Source organism: Nilaparvata lugens, chromosome 6 (assembly GCF_014356525.2).
Source record: "Nilaparvata lugens isolate BPH chromosome 6, ASM1435652v1, whole genome shotgun sequence".
Taxonomy (NCBI): domain Eukaryota; kingdom Metazoa; phylum Arthropoda; class Insecta; order Hemiptera; family Delphacidae; genus Nilaparvata; species Nilaparvata lugens.
Window position 1 is genome coordinate 45,144,847 of NC_052509.1, and position 19,224 is coordinate 45,164,070.

General features: G+C 33.3%; 1 protein-coding gene across 1 annotated transcript in view; it reads right to left on the bottom strand.

The window, feature by feature from the left end:
* Positions 1-286: 286 nt before the first annotated feature.
* Positions 287-19,224, bottom strand: part of LOC111045387 (titin-like) — a 309,506-nt gene continuing 290,568 nt past the window's right edge. Inside the window, 11 exon segments of the mRNA XM_039431466.1 lie at positions 287-1,403; positions 3,121-3,220; positions 7,628-7,833; positions 8,529-8,723; positions 9,587-9,691; positions 12,850-12,994; positions 14,313-14,467; positions 15,088-15,235; positions 15,582-15,736; positions 16,422-16,706; positions 17,880-18,043. Coding sequence (XP_039287400.1) covers positions 1,201-1,403; positions 3,121-3,220; positions 7,628-7,833; positions 8,529-8,723; positions 9,587-9,691; positions 12,850-12,994; positions 14,313-14,467; positions 15,088-15,235; positions 15,582-15,736; positions 16,422-16,706; positions 17,880-18,043 — 1,861 coding nt within the window. The 3' untranslated portion in view covers positions 287-1,200.

Genomic DNA, 19,224 nt, shown 5'->3' on the forward strand with positions numbered 1-19,224 from the left:
TCATGGTACCTACATACTGTGCAGCCTACGTGTTCCACATTGTGACATAAACTATTAGTTCTGTGACCAGTAGACCTCGCGTAGTTCTAAACCACAGCCTCCTCCAATACTGTCTATTGTGGATATAGCTCAATACTGAGCTTATGTGGCAATAAACGCAGAAAAAAATAAAAAGTTTCCCAGCAATTCAATGTAGGTAACTTACAGTAGATCATTCTTGAATTTGTGTTGATCTACATGAGTATGTATTGATACAGTGGAAAGAAAGAACGACAATTTTTATTTAAATATTTTATTTTGCATTGAATAATATAATGAATCATTTTTACAATCTTGATAACTGTTATTACAGGTGTTATAAGTTTGAAGAGACAATTATACAATAAGCAGTACATTCCTAATGATGGAAATTTGCACCTATATTTGTCTCTCTCAGATGCAGAAGGAATATATCTCAGAGTACAATTATCTTTCATCTAATAAAGACTGTGATGTTATAAGTATGAGTAATTTTATTCAACAGCAAAATGCACTTAACGAGGGAATATAATATGTTATTAAGGGATTTACAATCTCGGTTCAATAAATCAACAATCAACATAGTCAACAATCAACACAATACACAGCGGTACTGTGTCATATAAATATAATAAATATTCATAGTGTTTACGTTCAACTGAAAATCGATCAAACTCTTTGATAGGTTTCCAAGGATATAAACACCAAGTTATGTGTGTAGATTTTTGGGATAATTCGCACACTTCCAAACGATTCAAGTTTTTACAAGAGATAAAACAATAGAATTCATCTAGGTATCAACTAAAATCTCAACAATAGTATCACAGAGTCTCATCATAAACCAGGTATAAGAATAAAACGGGACATTCTCAAAACTGGTAAAAAGGGAAGTCCGAGAAAATCAAGTGGATGCCACACAAAAGGCATTCACATCTGTACTATATAAATATACTTCAAGAAATGTACAGTATTATAAATAAAATTATAATACAAACTACATACAGTCATTTTTTGACTAGATTCGTAATAATAAAAGTGAATGTAATTACATTTCAATACCGTATTGTGACAGCGGATGAATAATAGTAAAATACAATATAAAAACAATGAAGAATGGCATGGAATAGAAACATGGCGATGGCGAATGGTCGGGAGAGTACAAAGTATTCAGTCTTGTTTTGATTATCTGAACAAGTGCTTTGCGTAGTACCAAACACGGAAGAAATATTCACTTCGTCTCAACAGAGATCCTCTGGCGTAGGTGTGGATGTCAGCATCCATTCCTGCCTCTCGCATCCACGAGGTGGTCGTCTCTGTGCTGTAGCTGATCGATGGAGTGTCCTTGTCCAAGCCCATTTCTTCCATATCCATGTCTTCTTCCATACCTGAGCATAAACAACACATTCATACATTTCAAATGATACAGACTACTTTGACAATTTCAAAACAATATGCCCTATTACAGTTACAATAGAATACCAGTTAAAAATAAAACCAAAAATGGTCTACATAAGACACAGTATAGGAATTCAAACTTTTATTTGTCTCTTCCAAGGAGTATAAAAGTAATTTGCTCTAGGGTTTGAAGTTGGAAAACCCATGAACAAAATAAAGAATGATAGCATCTTGATGAGCCAAATAGCTTAGTGGGTTTAAGCATACACCGTTGGTGGGCTGTATGGATTCGACTTGGTTCTTCTATTCGAATTTGTATTCTCATTATAACCCATATACAAGAGTAAGCAGTACAATAGCCCATGAAAATACTAATCTTCATGGCTGAGTAAAATGTGGAATAATTTACAAGCATCTCAATATTAGTCCAACACAGCCCCATAGAAATATTTTTACTCATTTCATAAGAAAATATTTATTGACCTGCTCTTCCAAAATTTCTATACACTAGACATGCTTTGCGAGGAAGCATCTATTAGAAACAGCAAAAATACTTGATGATAGCAATATACAGTACCGATATATCATTCATCCTTCATATTTCATCAGAATAAGAATGCTTTTATCCCATTTTCAAATGATCTAATTCTACATTTGATATTGTGCTGCAGTGTGTAGTGTTATTGAGTTATCAATACTCAAAGTAGTAGTTGAGTTTATCTACGCTACACTCAAACAAGCTCACTGCTATCCATCAATAATTCCGAAATACACAGTTATTACAAGTGATGGATCCTTTTTGAAAATTCATAATCACCCAAGTACTAATCCGAAACGAGCAATATTTATACCAATAAATAGAAAAGAGGAAATACCAACGTTTCTCTTACAATAATTCTAACAATGCTTTGTGCCAGAATGAGCAACTGGCTGACTGTGTGACCTGGCAGCTCGGCTGACTGCTCGTTCTTGCTGCCTAGTCTAATAGAAGCTCAATGTATTGACTAGTAAAATATTATTGACGGGTTATTATAAAAACTTTGGAATTTTCACTTTCCATTGGTATAAATATTGTTTATTTCGGAATAGTACTTGGGTAATTATGCATTTCATCATTTTTGTAAAAACCCTGTAATTTGAAAAAATATCTGAAGCTACCTGATTGTAGCTCTATCCGATAACTCTACCTGATTGTCGAGTATGGTTCAACGTTTATTCTCTTTCAATGACATGTGACTTAGAGTAGGCTATTTACCCATTATGAACATTATCCAATATTTACTAACCATTATGAGCACTATACTTCTCAGGTAACTTAGTGAGATTACATTAAAACTGGTTACAACGCACAACTGGTAACTATGATAACAAACCTCGATGAAGCTATATAGAATAAAACCATTGTGGCTTCTATAAGAAGAGATTGCTCATAGTTTTTATTGCGTTTTCTCAATACGGATGGATGATGCCCACATGAGGTCTTAGCTTGTGCATGGGTAATAGATAGTGCGTGAGTGAATTGTTGAGATGATCAAACATTCATGCCTACTGGCTGGATTCAAATCCACGACCAAGTAGCTGTAGCAGACTGAAGGGTGCAATGCCTTAGTCGTCTCGGCCATCCTGGCCGGCAAAGATATTTATTTGATTATCATTATAGAAAGCATGCGCTTCCTGTATGCTTTTTCTTTGCTATAATGTACGTACCTGTTGGTCTAACAACAAGGAAAGGCTCATCTGTCTCGAGGGGATCACTTAGTCCAACTTCATTACGAGCAAATATCCTTATCATATATTCATGGCCCTCCTGTAAAATAAAAATAAAATAGCCATTACATGGGTTGTGAATCATATTCTAAAAATGTATTTATCAATATAGATGGTGAAGACTAAAAGGCCGGCAGCCCTTAGCTTCCTGCAATTTCTTTCGTGAATGAACCATCTATAACACAGTATAAATCTAGCTAGTTCAAGTTTTTGATTGAGTGACCTGGATTTAAATTTTAAAGACATTATTCATTTTAATTCAGCTCAAGTGTAATAAATTACACTCAAGTACGGTAAATAAAGAGTAGAAATTTCAATCTTCCTTGTTCTCTTCTAATCATGAAGACTTCTCTCTTTTTTATTACTACGCTCTAATCATTACTGATTCTTAACTTGATATCCTCTGTTGCTATTTCACATAAAGTTTTAGTGAAATTACTCACATAGGAGCATTCAAGTCACGTTTTCATGCTTTCAATATTGTGCATATTAATCTAAGCATGCATCACTTAGCGATAATTTTAAAATCTCATATTCAACATGGAATAGTAATCTGAATTCAACCGCTATGAATATAAAGGAAACGTTGATTCAGTATCTAATTTTTTCAGATAACCAAGATACAATAAGATATGACAGTTGAAGAACGATTATGTTTAGGAACAGCCAGCTATAAAAGTTTATGACCCATTCTTTCACAATGCTAAAAATAGTTTATAAAGAGCTGATTCTACTGCAAGTAGTATGATAGAGAATAATTAAGTTTTACTGTTCTATACTGGAATGCCCCATTAAAGAGTTGGACACATTAAAGAATCTGGTGGAGGCGATAATTTAATCTTTGACGAATGATAAGAAATGCTTGAATGGCTTGGATGACAAATTTACGAGGGCGTCGATAAGCGATATGTCAGACCAATTAAGCAGAGCTGATAATCTGTGTAGAGCCGGATGATGCAATAACACAAAAAATAATAAATTTTAACGATCTAAGAATCAGTACACAATTGATCAGTGTGTTAGTTTTATACCAAAGATTGATGCATCCATTAACGAGCCAATTTTAATGAAGGTAAAGTATTGAATGGCAGTTCAAGGAAAAATAGAAACACTAAGATGGAACATATATTTTTCATATAAATTCTTCTACGCTATGAAAAAAGACATTTTTCAAATAACTGAAAATATTTTAATGAAAAAATGTGGAGGGGTTTCTTAGTAATGTTTTATTTTTCTTGTTTTGGAAGTCACATTCTCCAACCAAATTTAATTTAATGATTATTTCATAAGACCATTAAAAATGAACTTTTATTATAAAAATCAAGAGTATTAAAGGATAATGTTTGACAGCTGTCTGACACTGGCTGTATTGGAATGCATCAGCACAAGTTGTTGAAAGTGATGTAGTGTTGCCGTCTATAAGCAGGTGGCTGCTCCGTTTATATTGGGCCCGGCCCGGGTGCTGCGGAGGCTCTGCTGCTGTCACCATTCACATTAAATTAAAAGAAATACCTATCTGACTATTTTTCAGTAGTCCCTTCATCTATTTTTGAATAGATTAAACGCCGTCAAATTATATTGAACCATTCAAAACCGTCAAATAATAAATGTTCCATCAAGATTGTTATAACTTTATATCATTATTGTGCAAAAAATGATTTGTTTTTTATTCCGTGGAATGATTGTAATATACCATCAACATAACATTTTAATCTAATTCTTATTTGCTTCTGTTAAAGAGCGACTACTACTTGCACACGGACTTGCAAGTCCAAGCAAGATATTCATATTCATGTATGCCTATACTTATTCATTTATTTCAATATTAATATTGTATTTAAATTTTTACATTTGTAATAAAGTTTATTATTTATTAAGTAAGTATTTATTTCGGAATAAAATTCGATTGAATCTATCAAATTGTATCATTCAAACCGATGAACATTCTGTTTAATCTTCATGTTACACTTTTAAATTTTTACGTTTAGTGATGAACATGACTGTGGTAGATATCCGTATCTTGAACCAGAAATCCATACTTATTATTGCATCAGTATTTTCAATTCAAGAACAGAGTTGATGGGAATTATGGAAACAGCTTAATATTTCTTCTACAAGGATTTTTTGATAGTATAGGTTTCAATGGATATTCTTTTTGAATTGAAAACTACTTCAAAATTTTGGTCCGACAACTTGGGATCCTCAATTTTAAATCCAGCTTCATTTTTTTCAACTTGTTAGGTGGTCTTATGATACATAATTCAATACAGAATTTCAAGAAAAAATAGATTGCGAAACCCGCACATCAAAATCTCAAACCGTTTCAGAATTATTTTAATTTATAATAAATCATACGAAAATGGAATAAATCAAATAAAATAAAATCAGATTTATTCATATAAAACACAAGAGAATGGGTACCTACATGGAAAATTCAAAAAAGATACCATCAAATTATATTTTCTAAAGTGCTAGTAAACGCTTATAGTAACATATAATAACATATTAAACACTTTGAACAGCAACGTTTGATCTGTCAGACTTTTAATGTACTTATTCATTTCATTTTTGAATAATTTACTAGTATCTTTAAATGTCTCTGAAACGGTATGAGATATCGATGTGTGGTTTTAACCATTAATTTTCTCTTGAAATTCTGTATCGAAATCATGTATCATATTACCATCTTCCCATTAAAAAAATGAATTTGGATTCAAAATGACGGTTCCAAGATGGCGGACCTAAATTTTAAAGTAACAGAAAAGTTTCTTTTTAATTGTATACGATCTATAACGGAACCTACAGTTGAATTATCCTTATAAAATAAATATAGATCTGTTTCCATAATTTTCACTAATTCTGTAAGTGCGTTTTATTCAATGAAATCTATTGTTCAACACACTACTATCTTCTAAATTTATTGCATACGACTAGCCGGCAGACTCGCTTCGCTCGCCTTATCCGACCAGCCAGGGGGCGGAGACCCCTAGACTTCCGACTGGATGATCCAGAATAAAGATACGCAGGCTCGCCTTCATTATTCATTTCAACTTTCTTCCTTCCGTCAAAAAGTCAAAAGAGACGTTCAGGCTCGATTCAATCAAGCCTTTTTATATGTTGACATGGCTCTATTATATATTTTGAATATATGAAGATTAAGATTTTTATAACTTGCCAATATCAGGAGGAGAGATTAGAATATGGCTCTTTTTATTAGTCGAAAAGACTGAGTCTGGAAAATATGTTCACTGGTCTACTTACTTACTCACTTACTCACTGACCATTCAAATTGGATGGTTTCCAGTCATGATAAAAGTCTTGAAATTGAAGCGATCTTATGGGAAGAGAGCTTTTTTCGAGACTGAATCATTTACACTTAACCACAAGTCATAGATTAACTATCAACCATACTCCTGAACCAAGTAAACTATTTCCAAACTAAAATAAATGCTACACTGAGATTCACGTTTTAAAGTGAGAATCTGATTTACATTTTCAGTTCAATTCAATTCAATTTATTTCACCAAAACACAAAAACAGTACAAAGATGTGACAATCAGAAAAAAACAATAATTATTATTCTAAATATCTATATCATCTATCTGTAAAATACGGCTGGAGGTGAAGAACTACTGGCATAAGTGAAACACTTGTACGCCAGTAGGAGTAGAGACTTAACTGTTTATATGTCTATGTCTAACTAGACATTAGTTTACTATACTTGTCTGCCATTAGACAAAGCAAAGCAGATAACTCTATCCATTTCCAACTCCAAAACGTTTTCAAATTGCCAGGAATGCTGTTTGTAGGCAAAGTAGTAAAATAATGAACTACAACAATGTTTTATCTAAACAATAATGAAGATAAAATAGGTACATCATATAATAAATGAATGACATGTATTTGAGATAGAATTAGTCTACTGATCTAGAACTATTGTGTAAATTTTAATCTTGCAAAAATTAGGAATTTCATTTGAGATTTGGGGAATTTTCTTTCTATTCTATTTTAACAGTCAATAATAAAATTCATGTGAGTTGTTTGTCTTCTAAAATTTATGTTTGAAAAAGCCTTACAACCAGTGCTAATACAGTGCATGTTTCAAAGTCTCTCACAATCAAAGTTGATTAAGTTAATACAGTTAATACAGTGCATGTTTCAAAGTCTCTCACAATCAAAGTTGATTGCTAACAAAAATCAACAATTGAAATTATGCCATAATTGATCTACCGGGATGACATGAATCACAACTATCTTATGTAGAAGGCTGTGGAAAAGCAAAGTGACAACTATGCAATTGTTTTACAATTTGAATTGTTGGCTGTGAATAAATTGAATTGAATGCAAACAACTGACTTTGAAATGTGACTCCCACTTTAGCATTTATTTTAGTTCCGAAATAGCTTGGTTTAGGAGTTGATGTATGTCTTGTAGGTGGTTCAGTTACCTGTAGATCTTTGACAGAGAGCTTCTGAACATCGGCCCTGACTTGCCCGACCTCCATCCACATAGTCTTCTTCATGTCGCGGATGGCGATCTTGTATCCTTCGAGCGGCGCGCCACCGTCTGACTCCGGCACGCCCCACTCGATCATGATCGTGTGCGACGCCACAACTCGCACCTCCAGCGGCGCCGTTGGTGGTGAAGGAACAGCTGCGTCACACAAAAAACAACACATTTAGCCCAAAAGCTGACTTTTACAACAATTGAACACTATATAGCCGATAAAGAAAGGATAAAATAATGGTGATCAAATTCAATCCTCTAAATCCAAGAAGAATAAATAATTATGTTTTTTTCCTTTTGCAAAAAACATTGACATATCAAGTGCATGATATCCTGGAAACTGATCACTACTTCTTCCAGTTAACTGGTTTGGTTATTATTGTTGAACTGCTTTGTGTAGTGCAAACATTATTGAACTGGGAATCATTTTGATAAAAAAGAAAGTACTATAATGGGAATAATGTGAAAATATTATACATGGAAAAATTACTTTCAAACTTAAGTTTTAATAAAACTTGAGCCGATTGAAATATTTTTTAGACAATATAAATTTTCACTCTCACACCAGTAATTATATGTTTCGTGAATTCTAGACGCATTTGAAGGCTCATATTCAGCGTACAATGATCGTTGGTATTTACATAACATGGAGCGGAGCGTAGTGCTCGAAAACACACGCATAATTTACATAACATGTAAGTATTGTAAATTCTGTGAATCATTCCATTGAAGACAAATATTTCTAGTACGATGATTAAAAGTTGAAAAAAGTAGCCTTATAGTCTATTGATATAAATGAGACAGAACATTTTTATTTCTAGATTTTGAAGAGAAATACTCACTGGCATGAGTAGAAAGACTAACTAATCCAGTGGATGCTGGAGTGCTGAGTCCTATAGAGTTCTCCGCATATATCCTGAAGTAGAACTCTGACTTCTCTTTCAGATTCTCGATGGTGTATTGCAGAACACTTGCATCCAGAGTGACAACTCTTGTCCATCTACTACTGGTTATTGATTGTTTTTCAATTATATACCCTGTAAAGAAATCGAGAATTTTATTAATTTTGGTTATTGATTTGTAAAAAACAGTAAATAATTGACCTTGACGATAGACACAGACTTCAAGAGATTTATGTCACTTCCTGAACATGGAGTTGGAGGTCAAATTGAATTCACTGAATATCTTCAAATTCCTGGAAGGGACTCACCATCAACAAAAAGCCATACGATTTTACATTTTTCAATCCCAATAAAAACCAGTTCAATGACGTTTATTCAACCCAATATAATAATGTTTGACTTGAAACCAGTTTGTCACAGTCATCGCTCCTCGACGTCGAATATAAAGTACAGAACATGAATAATATGGAACTAATTTGAACTTCTAATAATATTACATAATTACTGTATAATGTATTACTACATCTTATGTATAATCGTCGTATCTTATTAATTACTGTATTACACCGCTATTACCAAGCTATGGATAAATCCCTTTTACACGAATGTACTTCATCCATAACCATTTTCTTTATTAAGCATGCATTTATTCAACACAACAGAGTTATAAAATAATGTTTGAAACTGAATAAATTATTCCTAAACAAAGTACAGGAAAAACATTATTTTTTAAACCTCAAGGGTATTATTCATGAAAGCTACCACCAAGCTTGGTAGCTAGTACCAAGTACTAGGCCTATGTCAAAATTACAACTAATTAGTTGCTAGAGTCGTACTAACTAAGCAACTAAGTCGTACTCTCAACCCAGGAACGCTCGTAAATAGAAAGTATAGCCCTATGTCTGTGAGTTTTGTGAATCAAATGATCTATTCAAAGTAATATCAGATAGCACAATTGCGCATAGAAACTTTTCTGGAACTAACAAAGGACAGCTCACCTGTCAGTTCAGTTCCACCAGAACTCTCAGGTGGTCCCCACTTGAGCGTTACACTCTTGCTTGTGATGTCAGTGACCATGAAGTCTGTTGGTGCCGACGGTGGAGCTGCAAATTGCAAATTATGAGTTAACTCTTGTTAATTTGTTGAAACATTACTAAAAAATAATAAATAAAATAACACGATATATTTTGATTCTTCCTTATATTGTTGAGTCAATTTTTTAGGAGAGAGCTCTTCAGTTTTTGATAGGAATTAACAATAACTATAATTGATTGAAAATAAATCAATCGAATAAAGTATTGTTCTGCTAGTAATAAAAGTTGAGCAACATACAATATTTTAAACTGATAGAGCCATTAAATTCTATCAACTGAGAAGATTAAAAATATTTATAGAAACATGACAAATAAAAAGTCTGATTGAATTTCTTAAATTGATAATTGAGACAATTTTACAAATTTTTGAATGCATGTATGCAACTATGAATAATATGCAACTATTTATTACATAAACACAAGACAGTACAGCGACAAACCTACAAAACAAAACCTACGGGATTAGCATAAGTCAACATTGTTTTTTGTTTTCAATAAATTTATTGTTTGTTTGGCGTGTTGTTTGCCTTTGAGACAGATAAAATTAGACCCGGATCATAGTAGAATCCATCATAATTTCGTTACCTATCCAATATAACTGAATTGACTATACCTATCAAATGCCGTTATTCCAATATTTTCTGGGCAAAACATCAATATGTTCAGAGCTTTTGAAAAATAAACGTGGTAGGTCCTGACATAACATGGTTTATCGTCCATTAGGTGGGTGTCTCACTCTCAATGATGAGATTGAAGTTTATGTTTGAGAATAAAATACCGTATGTTAAGAAGTTCATACAAGCAAGTCGGCTTGAAATTCTAACAGGTGTATTTACAATTTGATATCAGGTCAATCAGTAAAAAGTTCCATGCATGGTTCAACCGGTCTATCTTTGATTTAAATGTACTGGAGGTCAATACAATTATATGCTAGTGACAATGGTAATATTTTCTACAGGTAATATTATGCTATTAGGGTAGGTAATACATTGTTCTATCGACAAAACATTATATGTGATTGCATACACCCATAAAATATTTACAAAAGCTACATAATAGTTGCAAAATCTATAATAGATGATCGTAGCCTATTCATAGGAACATTATTTTTCAGCTTGCATAAAATGTATAGAATGAGAAAAATATTTGCTGAGTCTGTTTCGTGTATTTTTCTCACTCGTAAAAAAGCTTTTGAAATCTTCTAAAATTTGGAATTCTAAATACTGTATCTCAGAGAACTTTGAAAGTATTTACAAATTCAGAGATACCTTCTGCTATCACTACTTCGACTAGTATGTACAATTTTCAATTCAAATTACTTAAAATAACATTCGAGATGAACCAGTGAATATTGAGAAATGAGGATAGGTGTTTTGTACAACAATTGGTAAGTATGTTTTGGAAAGGAGAGGATTCCATCACAAAATGAATTCCATTCACTTTCTTTGTCCCATTACTTACGAGGACCACCCAATTTTGTTGATGGGAAAGATCCCAGCAATACGTAAATAGCCTTATCAGTCAAGACATGAGCACCTGAGTACAGTAATGGAAATTATAAAATCAAGTACAATACAACATATTATAAGAAAAAAATTAGTCAATATTATGAATTTCTATGTATATAATTCTATAGGTCCTATGAAAGTTAAACAATATTATAATTATAAAAATATAATATAATTTATCAAAATTAGGGAGAGAAACAGTTTTGGGTTTATCCTGTTGATTCTCTCCCATTCTCTCTCAATCATAAATTTGATCTGATTGTGGAATGAAATAAATAAATATGATTTCAAGTGGGTGAAACCTATTTCAATGGGGGCATGGGACGGTCAAGCTAGAACAATACAACTGCGAGACCCTTTGGCAGGTAGATTTAGCACATTTTCGACCCTTGTGCAATGAATCGTATGCCCCCATCCTGTTAAGTTTAGTGACGTTATTCCACGCTTAGACTTTTACTGCGGGATTCCAATTTCCGTGTTCTGTACAGGTCCATCAAAGTTATAATTTCCAACTACAGTATTAGACAGTCTATAATCTGTAGCTCTTGGTGTAACATGGAGTCCTTGCAGAGCTTATCAAGATGCGACAAAGATCTAAACCGTGAAGGCATATACCAGTTTTTATTGATGTACAATCGAATTGCTAATCTAAGGATATTATAACTCGTATCAGGTTATCAGAGATGTACATATTGTTTCAAAACAGAATTTTCAAGTCATTATTATTAAAGAAAGAAAATTAGTTGATTTCCATTACTATAGAACACAATGTTGAGCCTATTCTGATTATCAAAGAACTAATTTCCTTGTGCTAATTGATATATTTTATGTCGAGTTGTAAGTTTCGGACCAAGAGGGTGGATTTTGGAAAAGGTTATGAAAATATATTTTATGCTGCTAAACCTATCTGGATGGGGACATTAAAAGATCTATTGTTTAATATTAGTTGAGCATTGACATGGGTTGACAGTTATTGTTTCCCATTCAACCAGCGTTGAAGGAGGGGTATTGTTCTCTCTTGATCGTTCGATGCCCCCATCCAGATAGGTTTTACCCGTTCAAGTACTACAAAATAGTAATAAATAACGTTAACTATATTTACATGACGGTGATACGATAAATTTCAAGAGTTTTTATGAAACGTTTGTAGAAAATTAAACATGAAACTAGAATCTGTTGGAAACGAATGTTTTCTTTTGAGTGTCAATATTATGAAATTATTTTAATTATTATAAAATATTATGGCTTCATAACATAGTAAATTGTCGATAACTGTTGAAAAATCAATGAAAAAAAAAGATTTTGTAATCTTGAAAGATTACTTGTGAAGAATAAGATTTTCACTGGAAAATTGAGATAGAATAAATACTCTGTGATATGGAGAAAACGTAGGAGAGACTCTACGTAAAAATAATTTTTAAAATGTTAATTGAAATATTGATAATGGAGCAAATTGTTTATGTAAAGACTCAACCTGTCGAAATGAGTATTAGCCCTGGAAAATATATGAAAAAAGCACGAAAAACAATGTAATTTGGTATGTAAACCAATGAATATTGTAGCAATGTAGGAAAGCAGCAATAAATATAGAATCTAATCGACGGTTTATCATTGAAATGAGAATAAACCATTGAAGTTTTGGAAATATGAGTGACTTACTTATTCTCTTTCCAGCTGTGATTGGCTCATCACTGTAGTATGGTGGTCCAGTACCCACTTTGTTACGAGCTGTTATCCTGAAGTCATAATCTGTGTTCATCTTCATTTGGGATATGCTTATGTACAACTCTTTTGTGACTCCAACCTGCAAACATTACATAATTCAAACATTGATAGATTTCACAATTTTAGCAAAGTAATTCATTAAACATTTTTGTGAATTTCTATCTAGAAATTAGCAAATCGCTGATACCAAACTCAACTGGCCAAAATATGCAATAATCAGTTATATTAATGGTCTGGAGTGAGTCTTAGGCTTAGTAAATTTATCAGAAACAAAAATATCATAGGGGGTTCTGGCCTATCCTGAAAGTTTCAAGTCTCTAGCAGGTTGTGGAAAATTGTGTTACAGAATGTGTATGTTAGAGAGACATGAACGAAAGTGAGTTGATAAAACAAGCAATAAGTTTCAATGTGAACCAACAATAGACAACCTTATGCGGCTCTATACACTGAAATGATTATGAAAAACACTAGAGATCCACGGAAAAGTAAGATTAATTAAAAACATGCTTATTATCTTCAGAAGGGCTCAAAAAGGATCAAAGAGTTTGTGAGGAATGTCTTCACAAACTAGACGGATAAACGAGCCTACCGGCTAGTATTTTATATTAACCTGTCAGTAAAACATCATAATTATCTTGACTTTTATTATTGGTATTTGTAATTGTATTGATGAATAATACCAACCATAAATAGTTATTTGTATATCTAGAGTGAAAAGTACAACTTTATCTCCCTGTGGGAAAAAGTTTGAAGCCCGAGGCGAAGCCGAGGGCAACAATTTTTCTGAGGGAGAAAAAGTATTTTTCGCTCGTGATGTACACAACATTTTTCTTCCATCTACATTTTTTTATACTGCAAATCAAATAATTTTACTAACTTACGTTATTGGTGACAATGTTTTCTAACAATATAACCTAAAATCTAAAACCTAAAAACTAAGGCACTATAAAGGTATTTATAGAGCCCTACTAAAAACCGGTCGTCTGATTGGCACTGCCGATTGCGCTATCTATCGGCAAAAGTTGTACCAATTATCAGCTCGACGGCTATCAAAAATGGCTCACTCCATATTTCAAATTTAAGTAATTAAAATAGAGATGCTTCCCATGCTATTTAAATGGAGTTACTTTTACGCTCTAGGGAGTTTTTCTCTTTTTTCGTCCCGAGAGCGAAAAAGTGACACTTTAGAATTATGTTCCAGGGAGTAAAGTAAGCACTTTAGACAGTAGCTGGAGGAAAAATTTATTTTCTTCTATGTAAAAGAAATAAAGAAAGATCATGGTGGTTGAATATTTTTATAAGAATTCATTAATTGGTGGAAAATTAATATCTATGACATTTAGATAAAAAATGAAAAGATTCGAGGAGATAGAATGAATAATTGAGTAATGTCTCACCTTCTGCCATGCTTTCTTTGAAGACTCCTTCTGTTCTACAGTGTAGTCGATGATGGGAGTACCTCCATCGCTCTCAGGCGCATTCCATTTTATTGTGCAAGAGGTCTCTGTCATTCCAGACACTTCCAAGGGTCCCTCAGGAGCACCAGGATAGTCTAAAAATGAAAGATAGTTTAATGGTCTAATCAGAAAAACGCATCTGCTTCGTACATGGAGAAAACACTACATGATCTAAAGTATGCGTAAACATAAATAATATTAATACTATTGGTGCTGTTATTGTAGTTGAATTCACTTTAAAATCTCAGGTCAAGTTAATAATATCTTGTAAATGTTGATTTTCTAGAGTAATCATTTTGTTGCACCAGCACAGTGGGGCTGACCAGCACAGTTGTCATGGATCAAAACGAATCCTTTCAACTGACGTTTTTAATTTGAGACCATTCACGCACAATATAATCGCTTATATAGCTTTCTGCGTGAACTTGAATAATTCAGGCACAATATAATCGCTTATAAAGTTTTCTACGTGAACCTGAATAATTCTTCGTTAGGTTGTCTACCGATTGGCTGTGTCTTTATGTGAACGGAGGTTGAAAAAAATAACCGTCGTCATATTAATTATAGAAATTACAAATTAGAAAATAATCAGTATACAATAGAGATAGATATTTTTCCTCAAAAAATTAAATCATTTTGAAAATATTTCAACAATTTTTTCAATAAAAAAAGGAAACCAGAAGCAGATTCAATGATAATGAATTTGATGTCCTACCCATTGTTGATTTGATTGTCACGGTTTCACTTTCAAGAGCTTCGGAGATTCCAACTGAATTTTGCGCGAACACTCTGAACATATACTGACTATCTTCCTGTAGCCTTCTTATTGTAAGGTGGTTGGAATCTTTTTCTACATCACCAACCTGAAAAGGAAAAAGGTTTTTTGTTGAATATCTAAAAATGGAATAGCAGTTTACATTTATTAAAGTGCATTATGTTCCTTGATGCGAGCATTATATGAACTGAGGTAGAGTAGAATATAACCTTGGTTTATAAGATCTGCATGCTAATTAAGATCATCAAATCATATTAAAAAGAACATCATTATAATGAATCACATCTCAATAGAATATTTCATTTTTAATAAAAATTGATGATACAGCTAAGTAACAAATTCCAAATCAAAAAATAATGTTTCATGATGTATTCTTGGACAGGTACTCAACAATTATTTTGAAGTGAATACAGTAATTATTGAAATTCACATACCTTAGTCCAAACCATTTTGGAAATGTCACATTTCTCCACAAAATAGCCGATGAGTTCCAAACCTCCGCAGTCTTTTGGTTTATTCCATTCAATCGTGACAGAGTCTTTATGCATGTCTCTGACAGTGATCGGTCCTTCAGGTTTGGAAGGTTTATCTATGAGAATAAAAAATATATTCATAAACAAAAATCACTTCAAAATGCAAGAATTCTTATCTAGTTTTGTTTTGCTTTTTAATTTTAAGTTCTTGATAATTATTTCTAAATCATTTGTGTCATACTTTTTGTGTAAATGAGGTTTGTTTTGGCGTTTAGCTGTAAACCTCTTCGAGTTGTACTTTTTTTCATGTAATGTATTCTTAATAAATAAATAAATTCGAGATCTGGGATACAGGTGTTTCTGTAGCCTCAAGTGTGATATCTAATTTTGATTTAATTATGATTTTGGGTACAGTTTTACCTGGGCAGTTTTAGCTGTGATATTTTTGCCTTTTGCGGTTATAATATAGTATGTTACGGTAATACGGTAAATGACAAGTCAGGTATCCAAGACGGTTCACGAATATTTGCAATAACAATCAACGTTTTTTTCCAATGATAAGAGGAGAGTGAGATATTGGATATCAAACCGCTCGTCATGTATTTGTCAAGTTTTTACAGTATATGACATACCGCTTGTCATGATATCGACCACTTGTACCATGACAAGTGGTCAACAACTTATAATTGACAATGATGCAATGAGCATCAAAATTTAAGTCTTCTATAGGATAATCTATCCTAGAAGATAAATACAAAATTTGTGTTTCTGAATCATTAAGGTCAAGTAAAATGATCTTACCAATAACTCTGAGTGATAACTGAAGATAAGCGGATCCAGCAGAGTTGGTAGCTTTGATTGCATAGGTGCCAGTGTCTTTCCTCTCGACAGAATAGATAGCAATGGTGGATGTTGCCTCATCCACATAGATTTTGCACCGGCTATCTGATTCGATGAGATCCTCGTCTTTAGTCCATTTGATGTCTGGTTTGGGATAGCCACTGAATTTCACTTCAGGCTTCCATTGGCTCATAATTCGTAGGCACTGGTTCTCTTGATTTGGCTCAACCTCCAATTTCGGCGATTCTGTGAATAAATAGATAACCTGGCTATTTTTGCTTATAAGTCACATGACAGTTGGACAACAGGATCTGATATTCATGATCATTTCACCAGATCAAGAAATGTTGTAAGAATTAATCAGCAACGAACAGCATTTTATGAACAAAGTACGGAGCATAAAAGTATAAAGGTTTTCAATTCGTTGCCAACCCTGCTAGAGGAGGCTCAATCACTTGGCCTGTTCAAGAGAATGACTAAGGACTGGTTGATTGAGGAGTGTCCGTATAGTTGGCAGGCACTCATAAATTAAATCCTAGGCCTTCCTTTCAACATTTTCAAGATTAATTACCATGTGAAAGAGGCTGATAGACTGACTATATTTCAGTACCGTACTCTACTATTCTATTTTTTATCTATAAATGTTTGTTTTTTGTGTTACTGGTATCTATAATAGTGTGCATCATAGTCATAGTTACTTTTGTCATCTTAATATAATGCATTGTTTAGAAATAAGAACTAGTATTGCTAGATTAAGTTATGTTTTTATTGACTGATTTTTGTATGACAATTGTCCATGCTTTCTTGTAATGGCCTATGACATGTATAAACAAATAAATAAATAAATAATCAGTGAATAAATTCCAATAGACTTATCCTAGACTAATGAATTTTTTTAGTCAAAAAAGAATCCATATACTCATAGATGAGAAAAAATACTTCAATCTCCAGAATTTAAACTACCTTGGTCATGTACTGATAATTATTTTCTTTTTTCTGTAGCATGAAAATATAACTATTAGGAATTTAAATGATGAAGCAGCTTTAATCAATATTATTGAGATTCCCATTCCTAATATGAATTATTTAGTGACACTAACAACCCAACAGAGTATTATCGATTGGTAATTTGACATCTTGTGGGACCGGACTCCCAATACCGGAGTACAACACCCGTTTACACCAGACTACAGCTGCATCAACACTTTATTCTCATCGAATATTTAGATCACATTGGATGCACGTATGAAACACTCACACTGAACGCGTGCACTTGCTGGTGGCGTTCAATGTGAGCCGCGACAGACAAGTATTAACGTTTTTCTATGACTATTCCCAGATCTTGTTTCTCATCTGCACGCCGTGGTCATATGGGCACTTGCACTTGAATGCATCTAATTTGATCATACCGTTACTCACCTTGTACAGTAACTTTGCATGAAGACTCGGCACTTCCGGCAGTGTTGGTTGCTTTTATGGAATAAACACCTCCTGAAGTTTCTTTGGCTTCTTTGAGTACATATTTAGCCACGCTCTTCTCGAAAGTAATATCTTTGCTCTTCAGTGCCTTTCCATCTTTCATCCTGGAAAAAATGAAATACAGTATATCTATTAACAAATTATTTCGTTTCGGCATAAAGCAAGCCAAAAATGAAGATGAGAGCAGAACGAGTAGGGGTGAAGATAGATGCCACTAAACAGCATTACAATGATCAATGAGACATTGTACAAATTTAAAGGATCGAATCATCTTAATTCACGTTTTCGTAACTCCGCCATGATCCTCTCGACTTTGCCAATTCCTCGTTACTCTTTATAATGTCTCTCTGCCTTATTCTTTTTACTTTCACATATTATGCTACAACTCACACTGAAATACAGCAGTATTATCTAGAGTTTTTAGTAATATTGTAAGCCTAATGAACGATGACAAACGAGTTTCATGGTTTACTCTTTCATATTTATAATATTATAAGAAAAGTTGACTTTATTATAGGGTTTTCTGTCATCTTCCTTATGTTTAGCAATCAGAAATGACTAACGTACTCTCTAATACTCTAATACTAAAGAAAGTGGGCGGTTAAAATATAATTGCCACGAGCTCTATTTCCACTCAGCCCCGCCGAGCGAGTATGAATAATCCCATTAGAAGTTGGGGAATTGTATTTTCACTGTTCACTGTCATTTTTGTGTAGGAACCCAGCTCAATTAGTCCCCTCACGGACTAATCACCCAAGTCAGAAGTATACATAATAATATTATCTATTTCAATGTTTTATTAAGGCAATAGTCCCTATTTTTGTAAGTTGGAAGTGTTGTCACATTGAACAATTGTAATCTGAAGAACTCAGCTATAGTGAGATTCAGGTTATAAGTCAGCATCTGATTAACATTTGTTTGCTATCCTTGTCTGTCATTAGACAAATCAGGCAGCTGTATCCTTTTCCAATTCCGCATCGTTGCCGAATTGTTTGTAGACTATGAAGACTAATAATTAAATCATGACAAAATATTTATTCTTGACGAATAAAATATATTTGAGATAGAAATAACCATTAACAACAATGAACTATTAATATCAGATTTAACAGGATAACTTGAATCAAAGCTATCTACTTCATAAAGCAGTGGAGAAAAAAAATTGACACCAATGCTTTCCTATTGCTTCTACTGACTAAGTGGCCGTAGTCGAGTGAATTAGATGCTGGCTTTATAATTCAGAGGCCCGGGTTCGAACCCCGGCCTAGGCAAGATACTCAGGCCA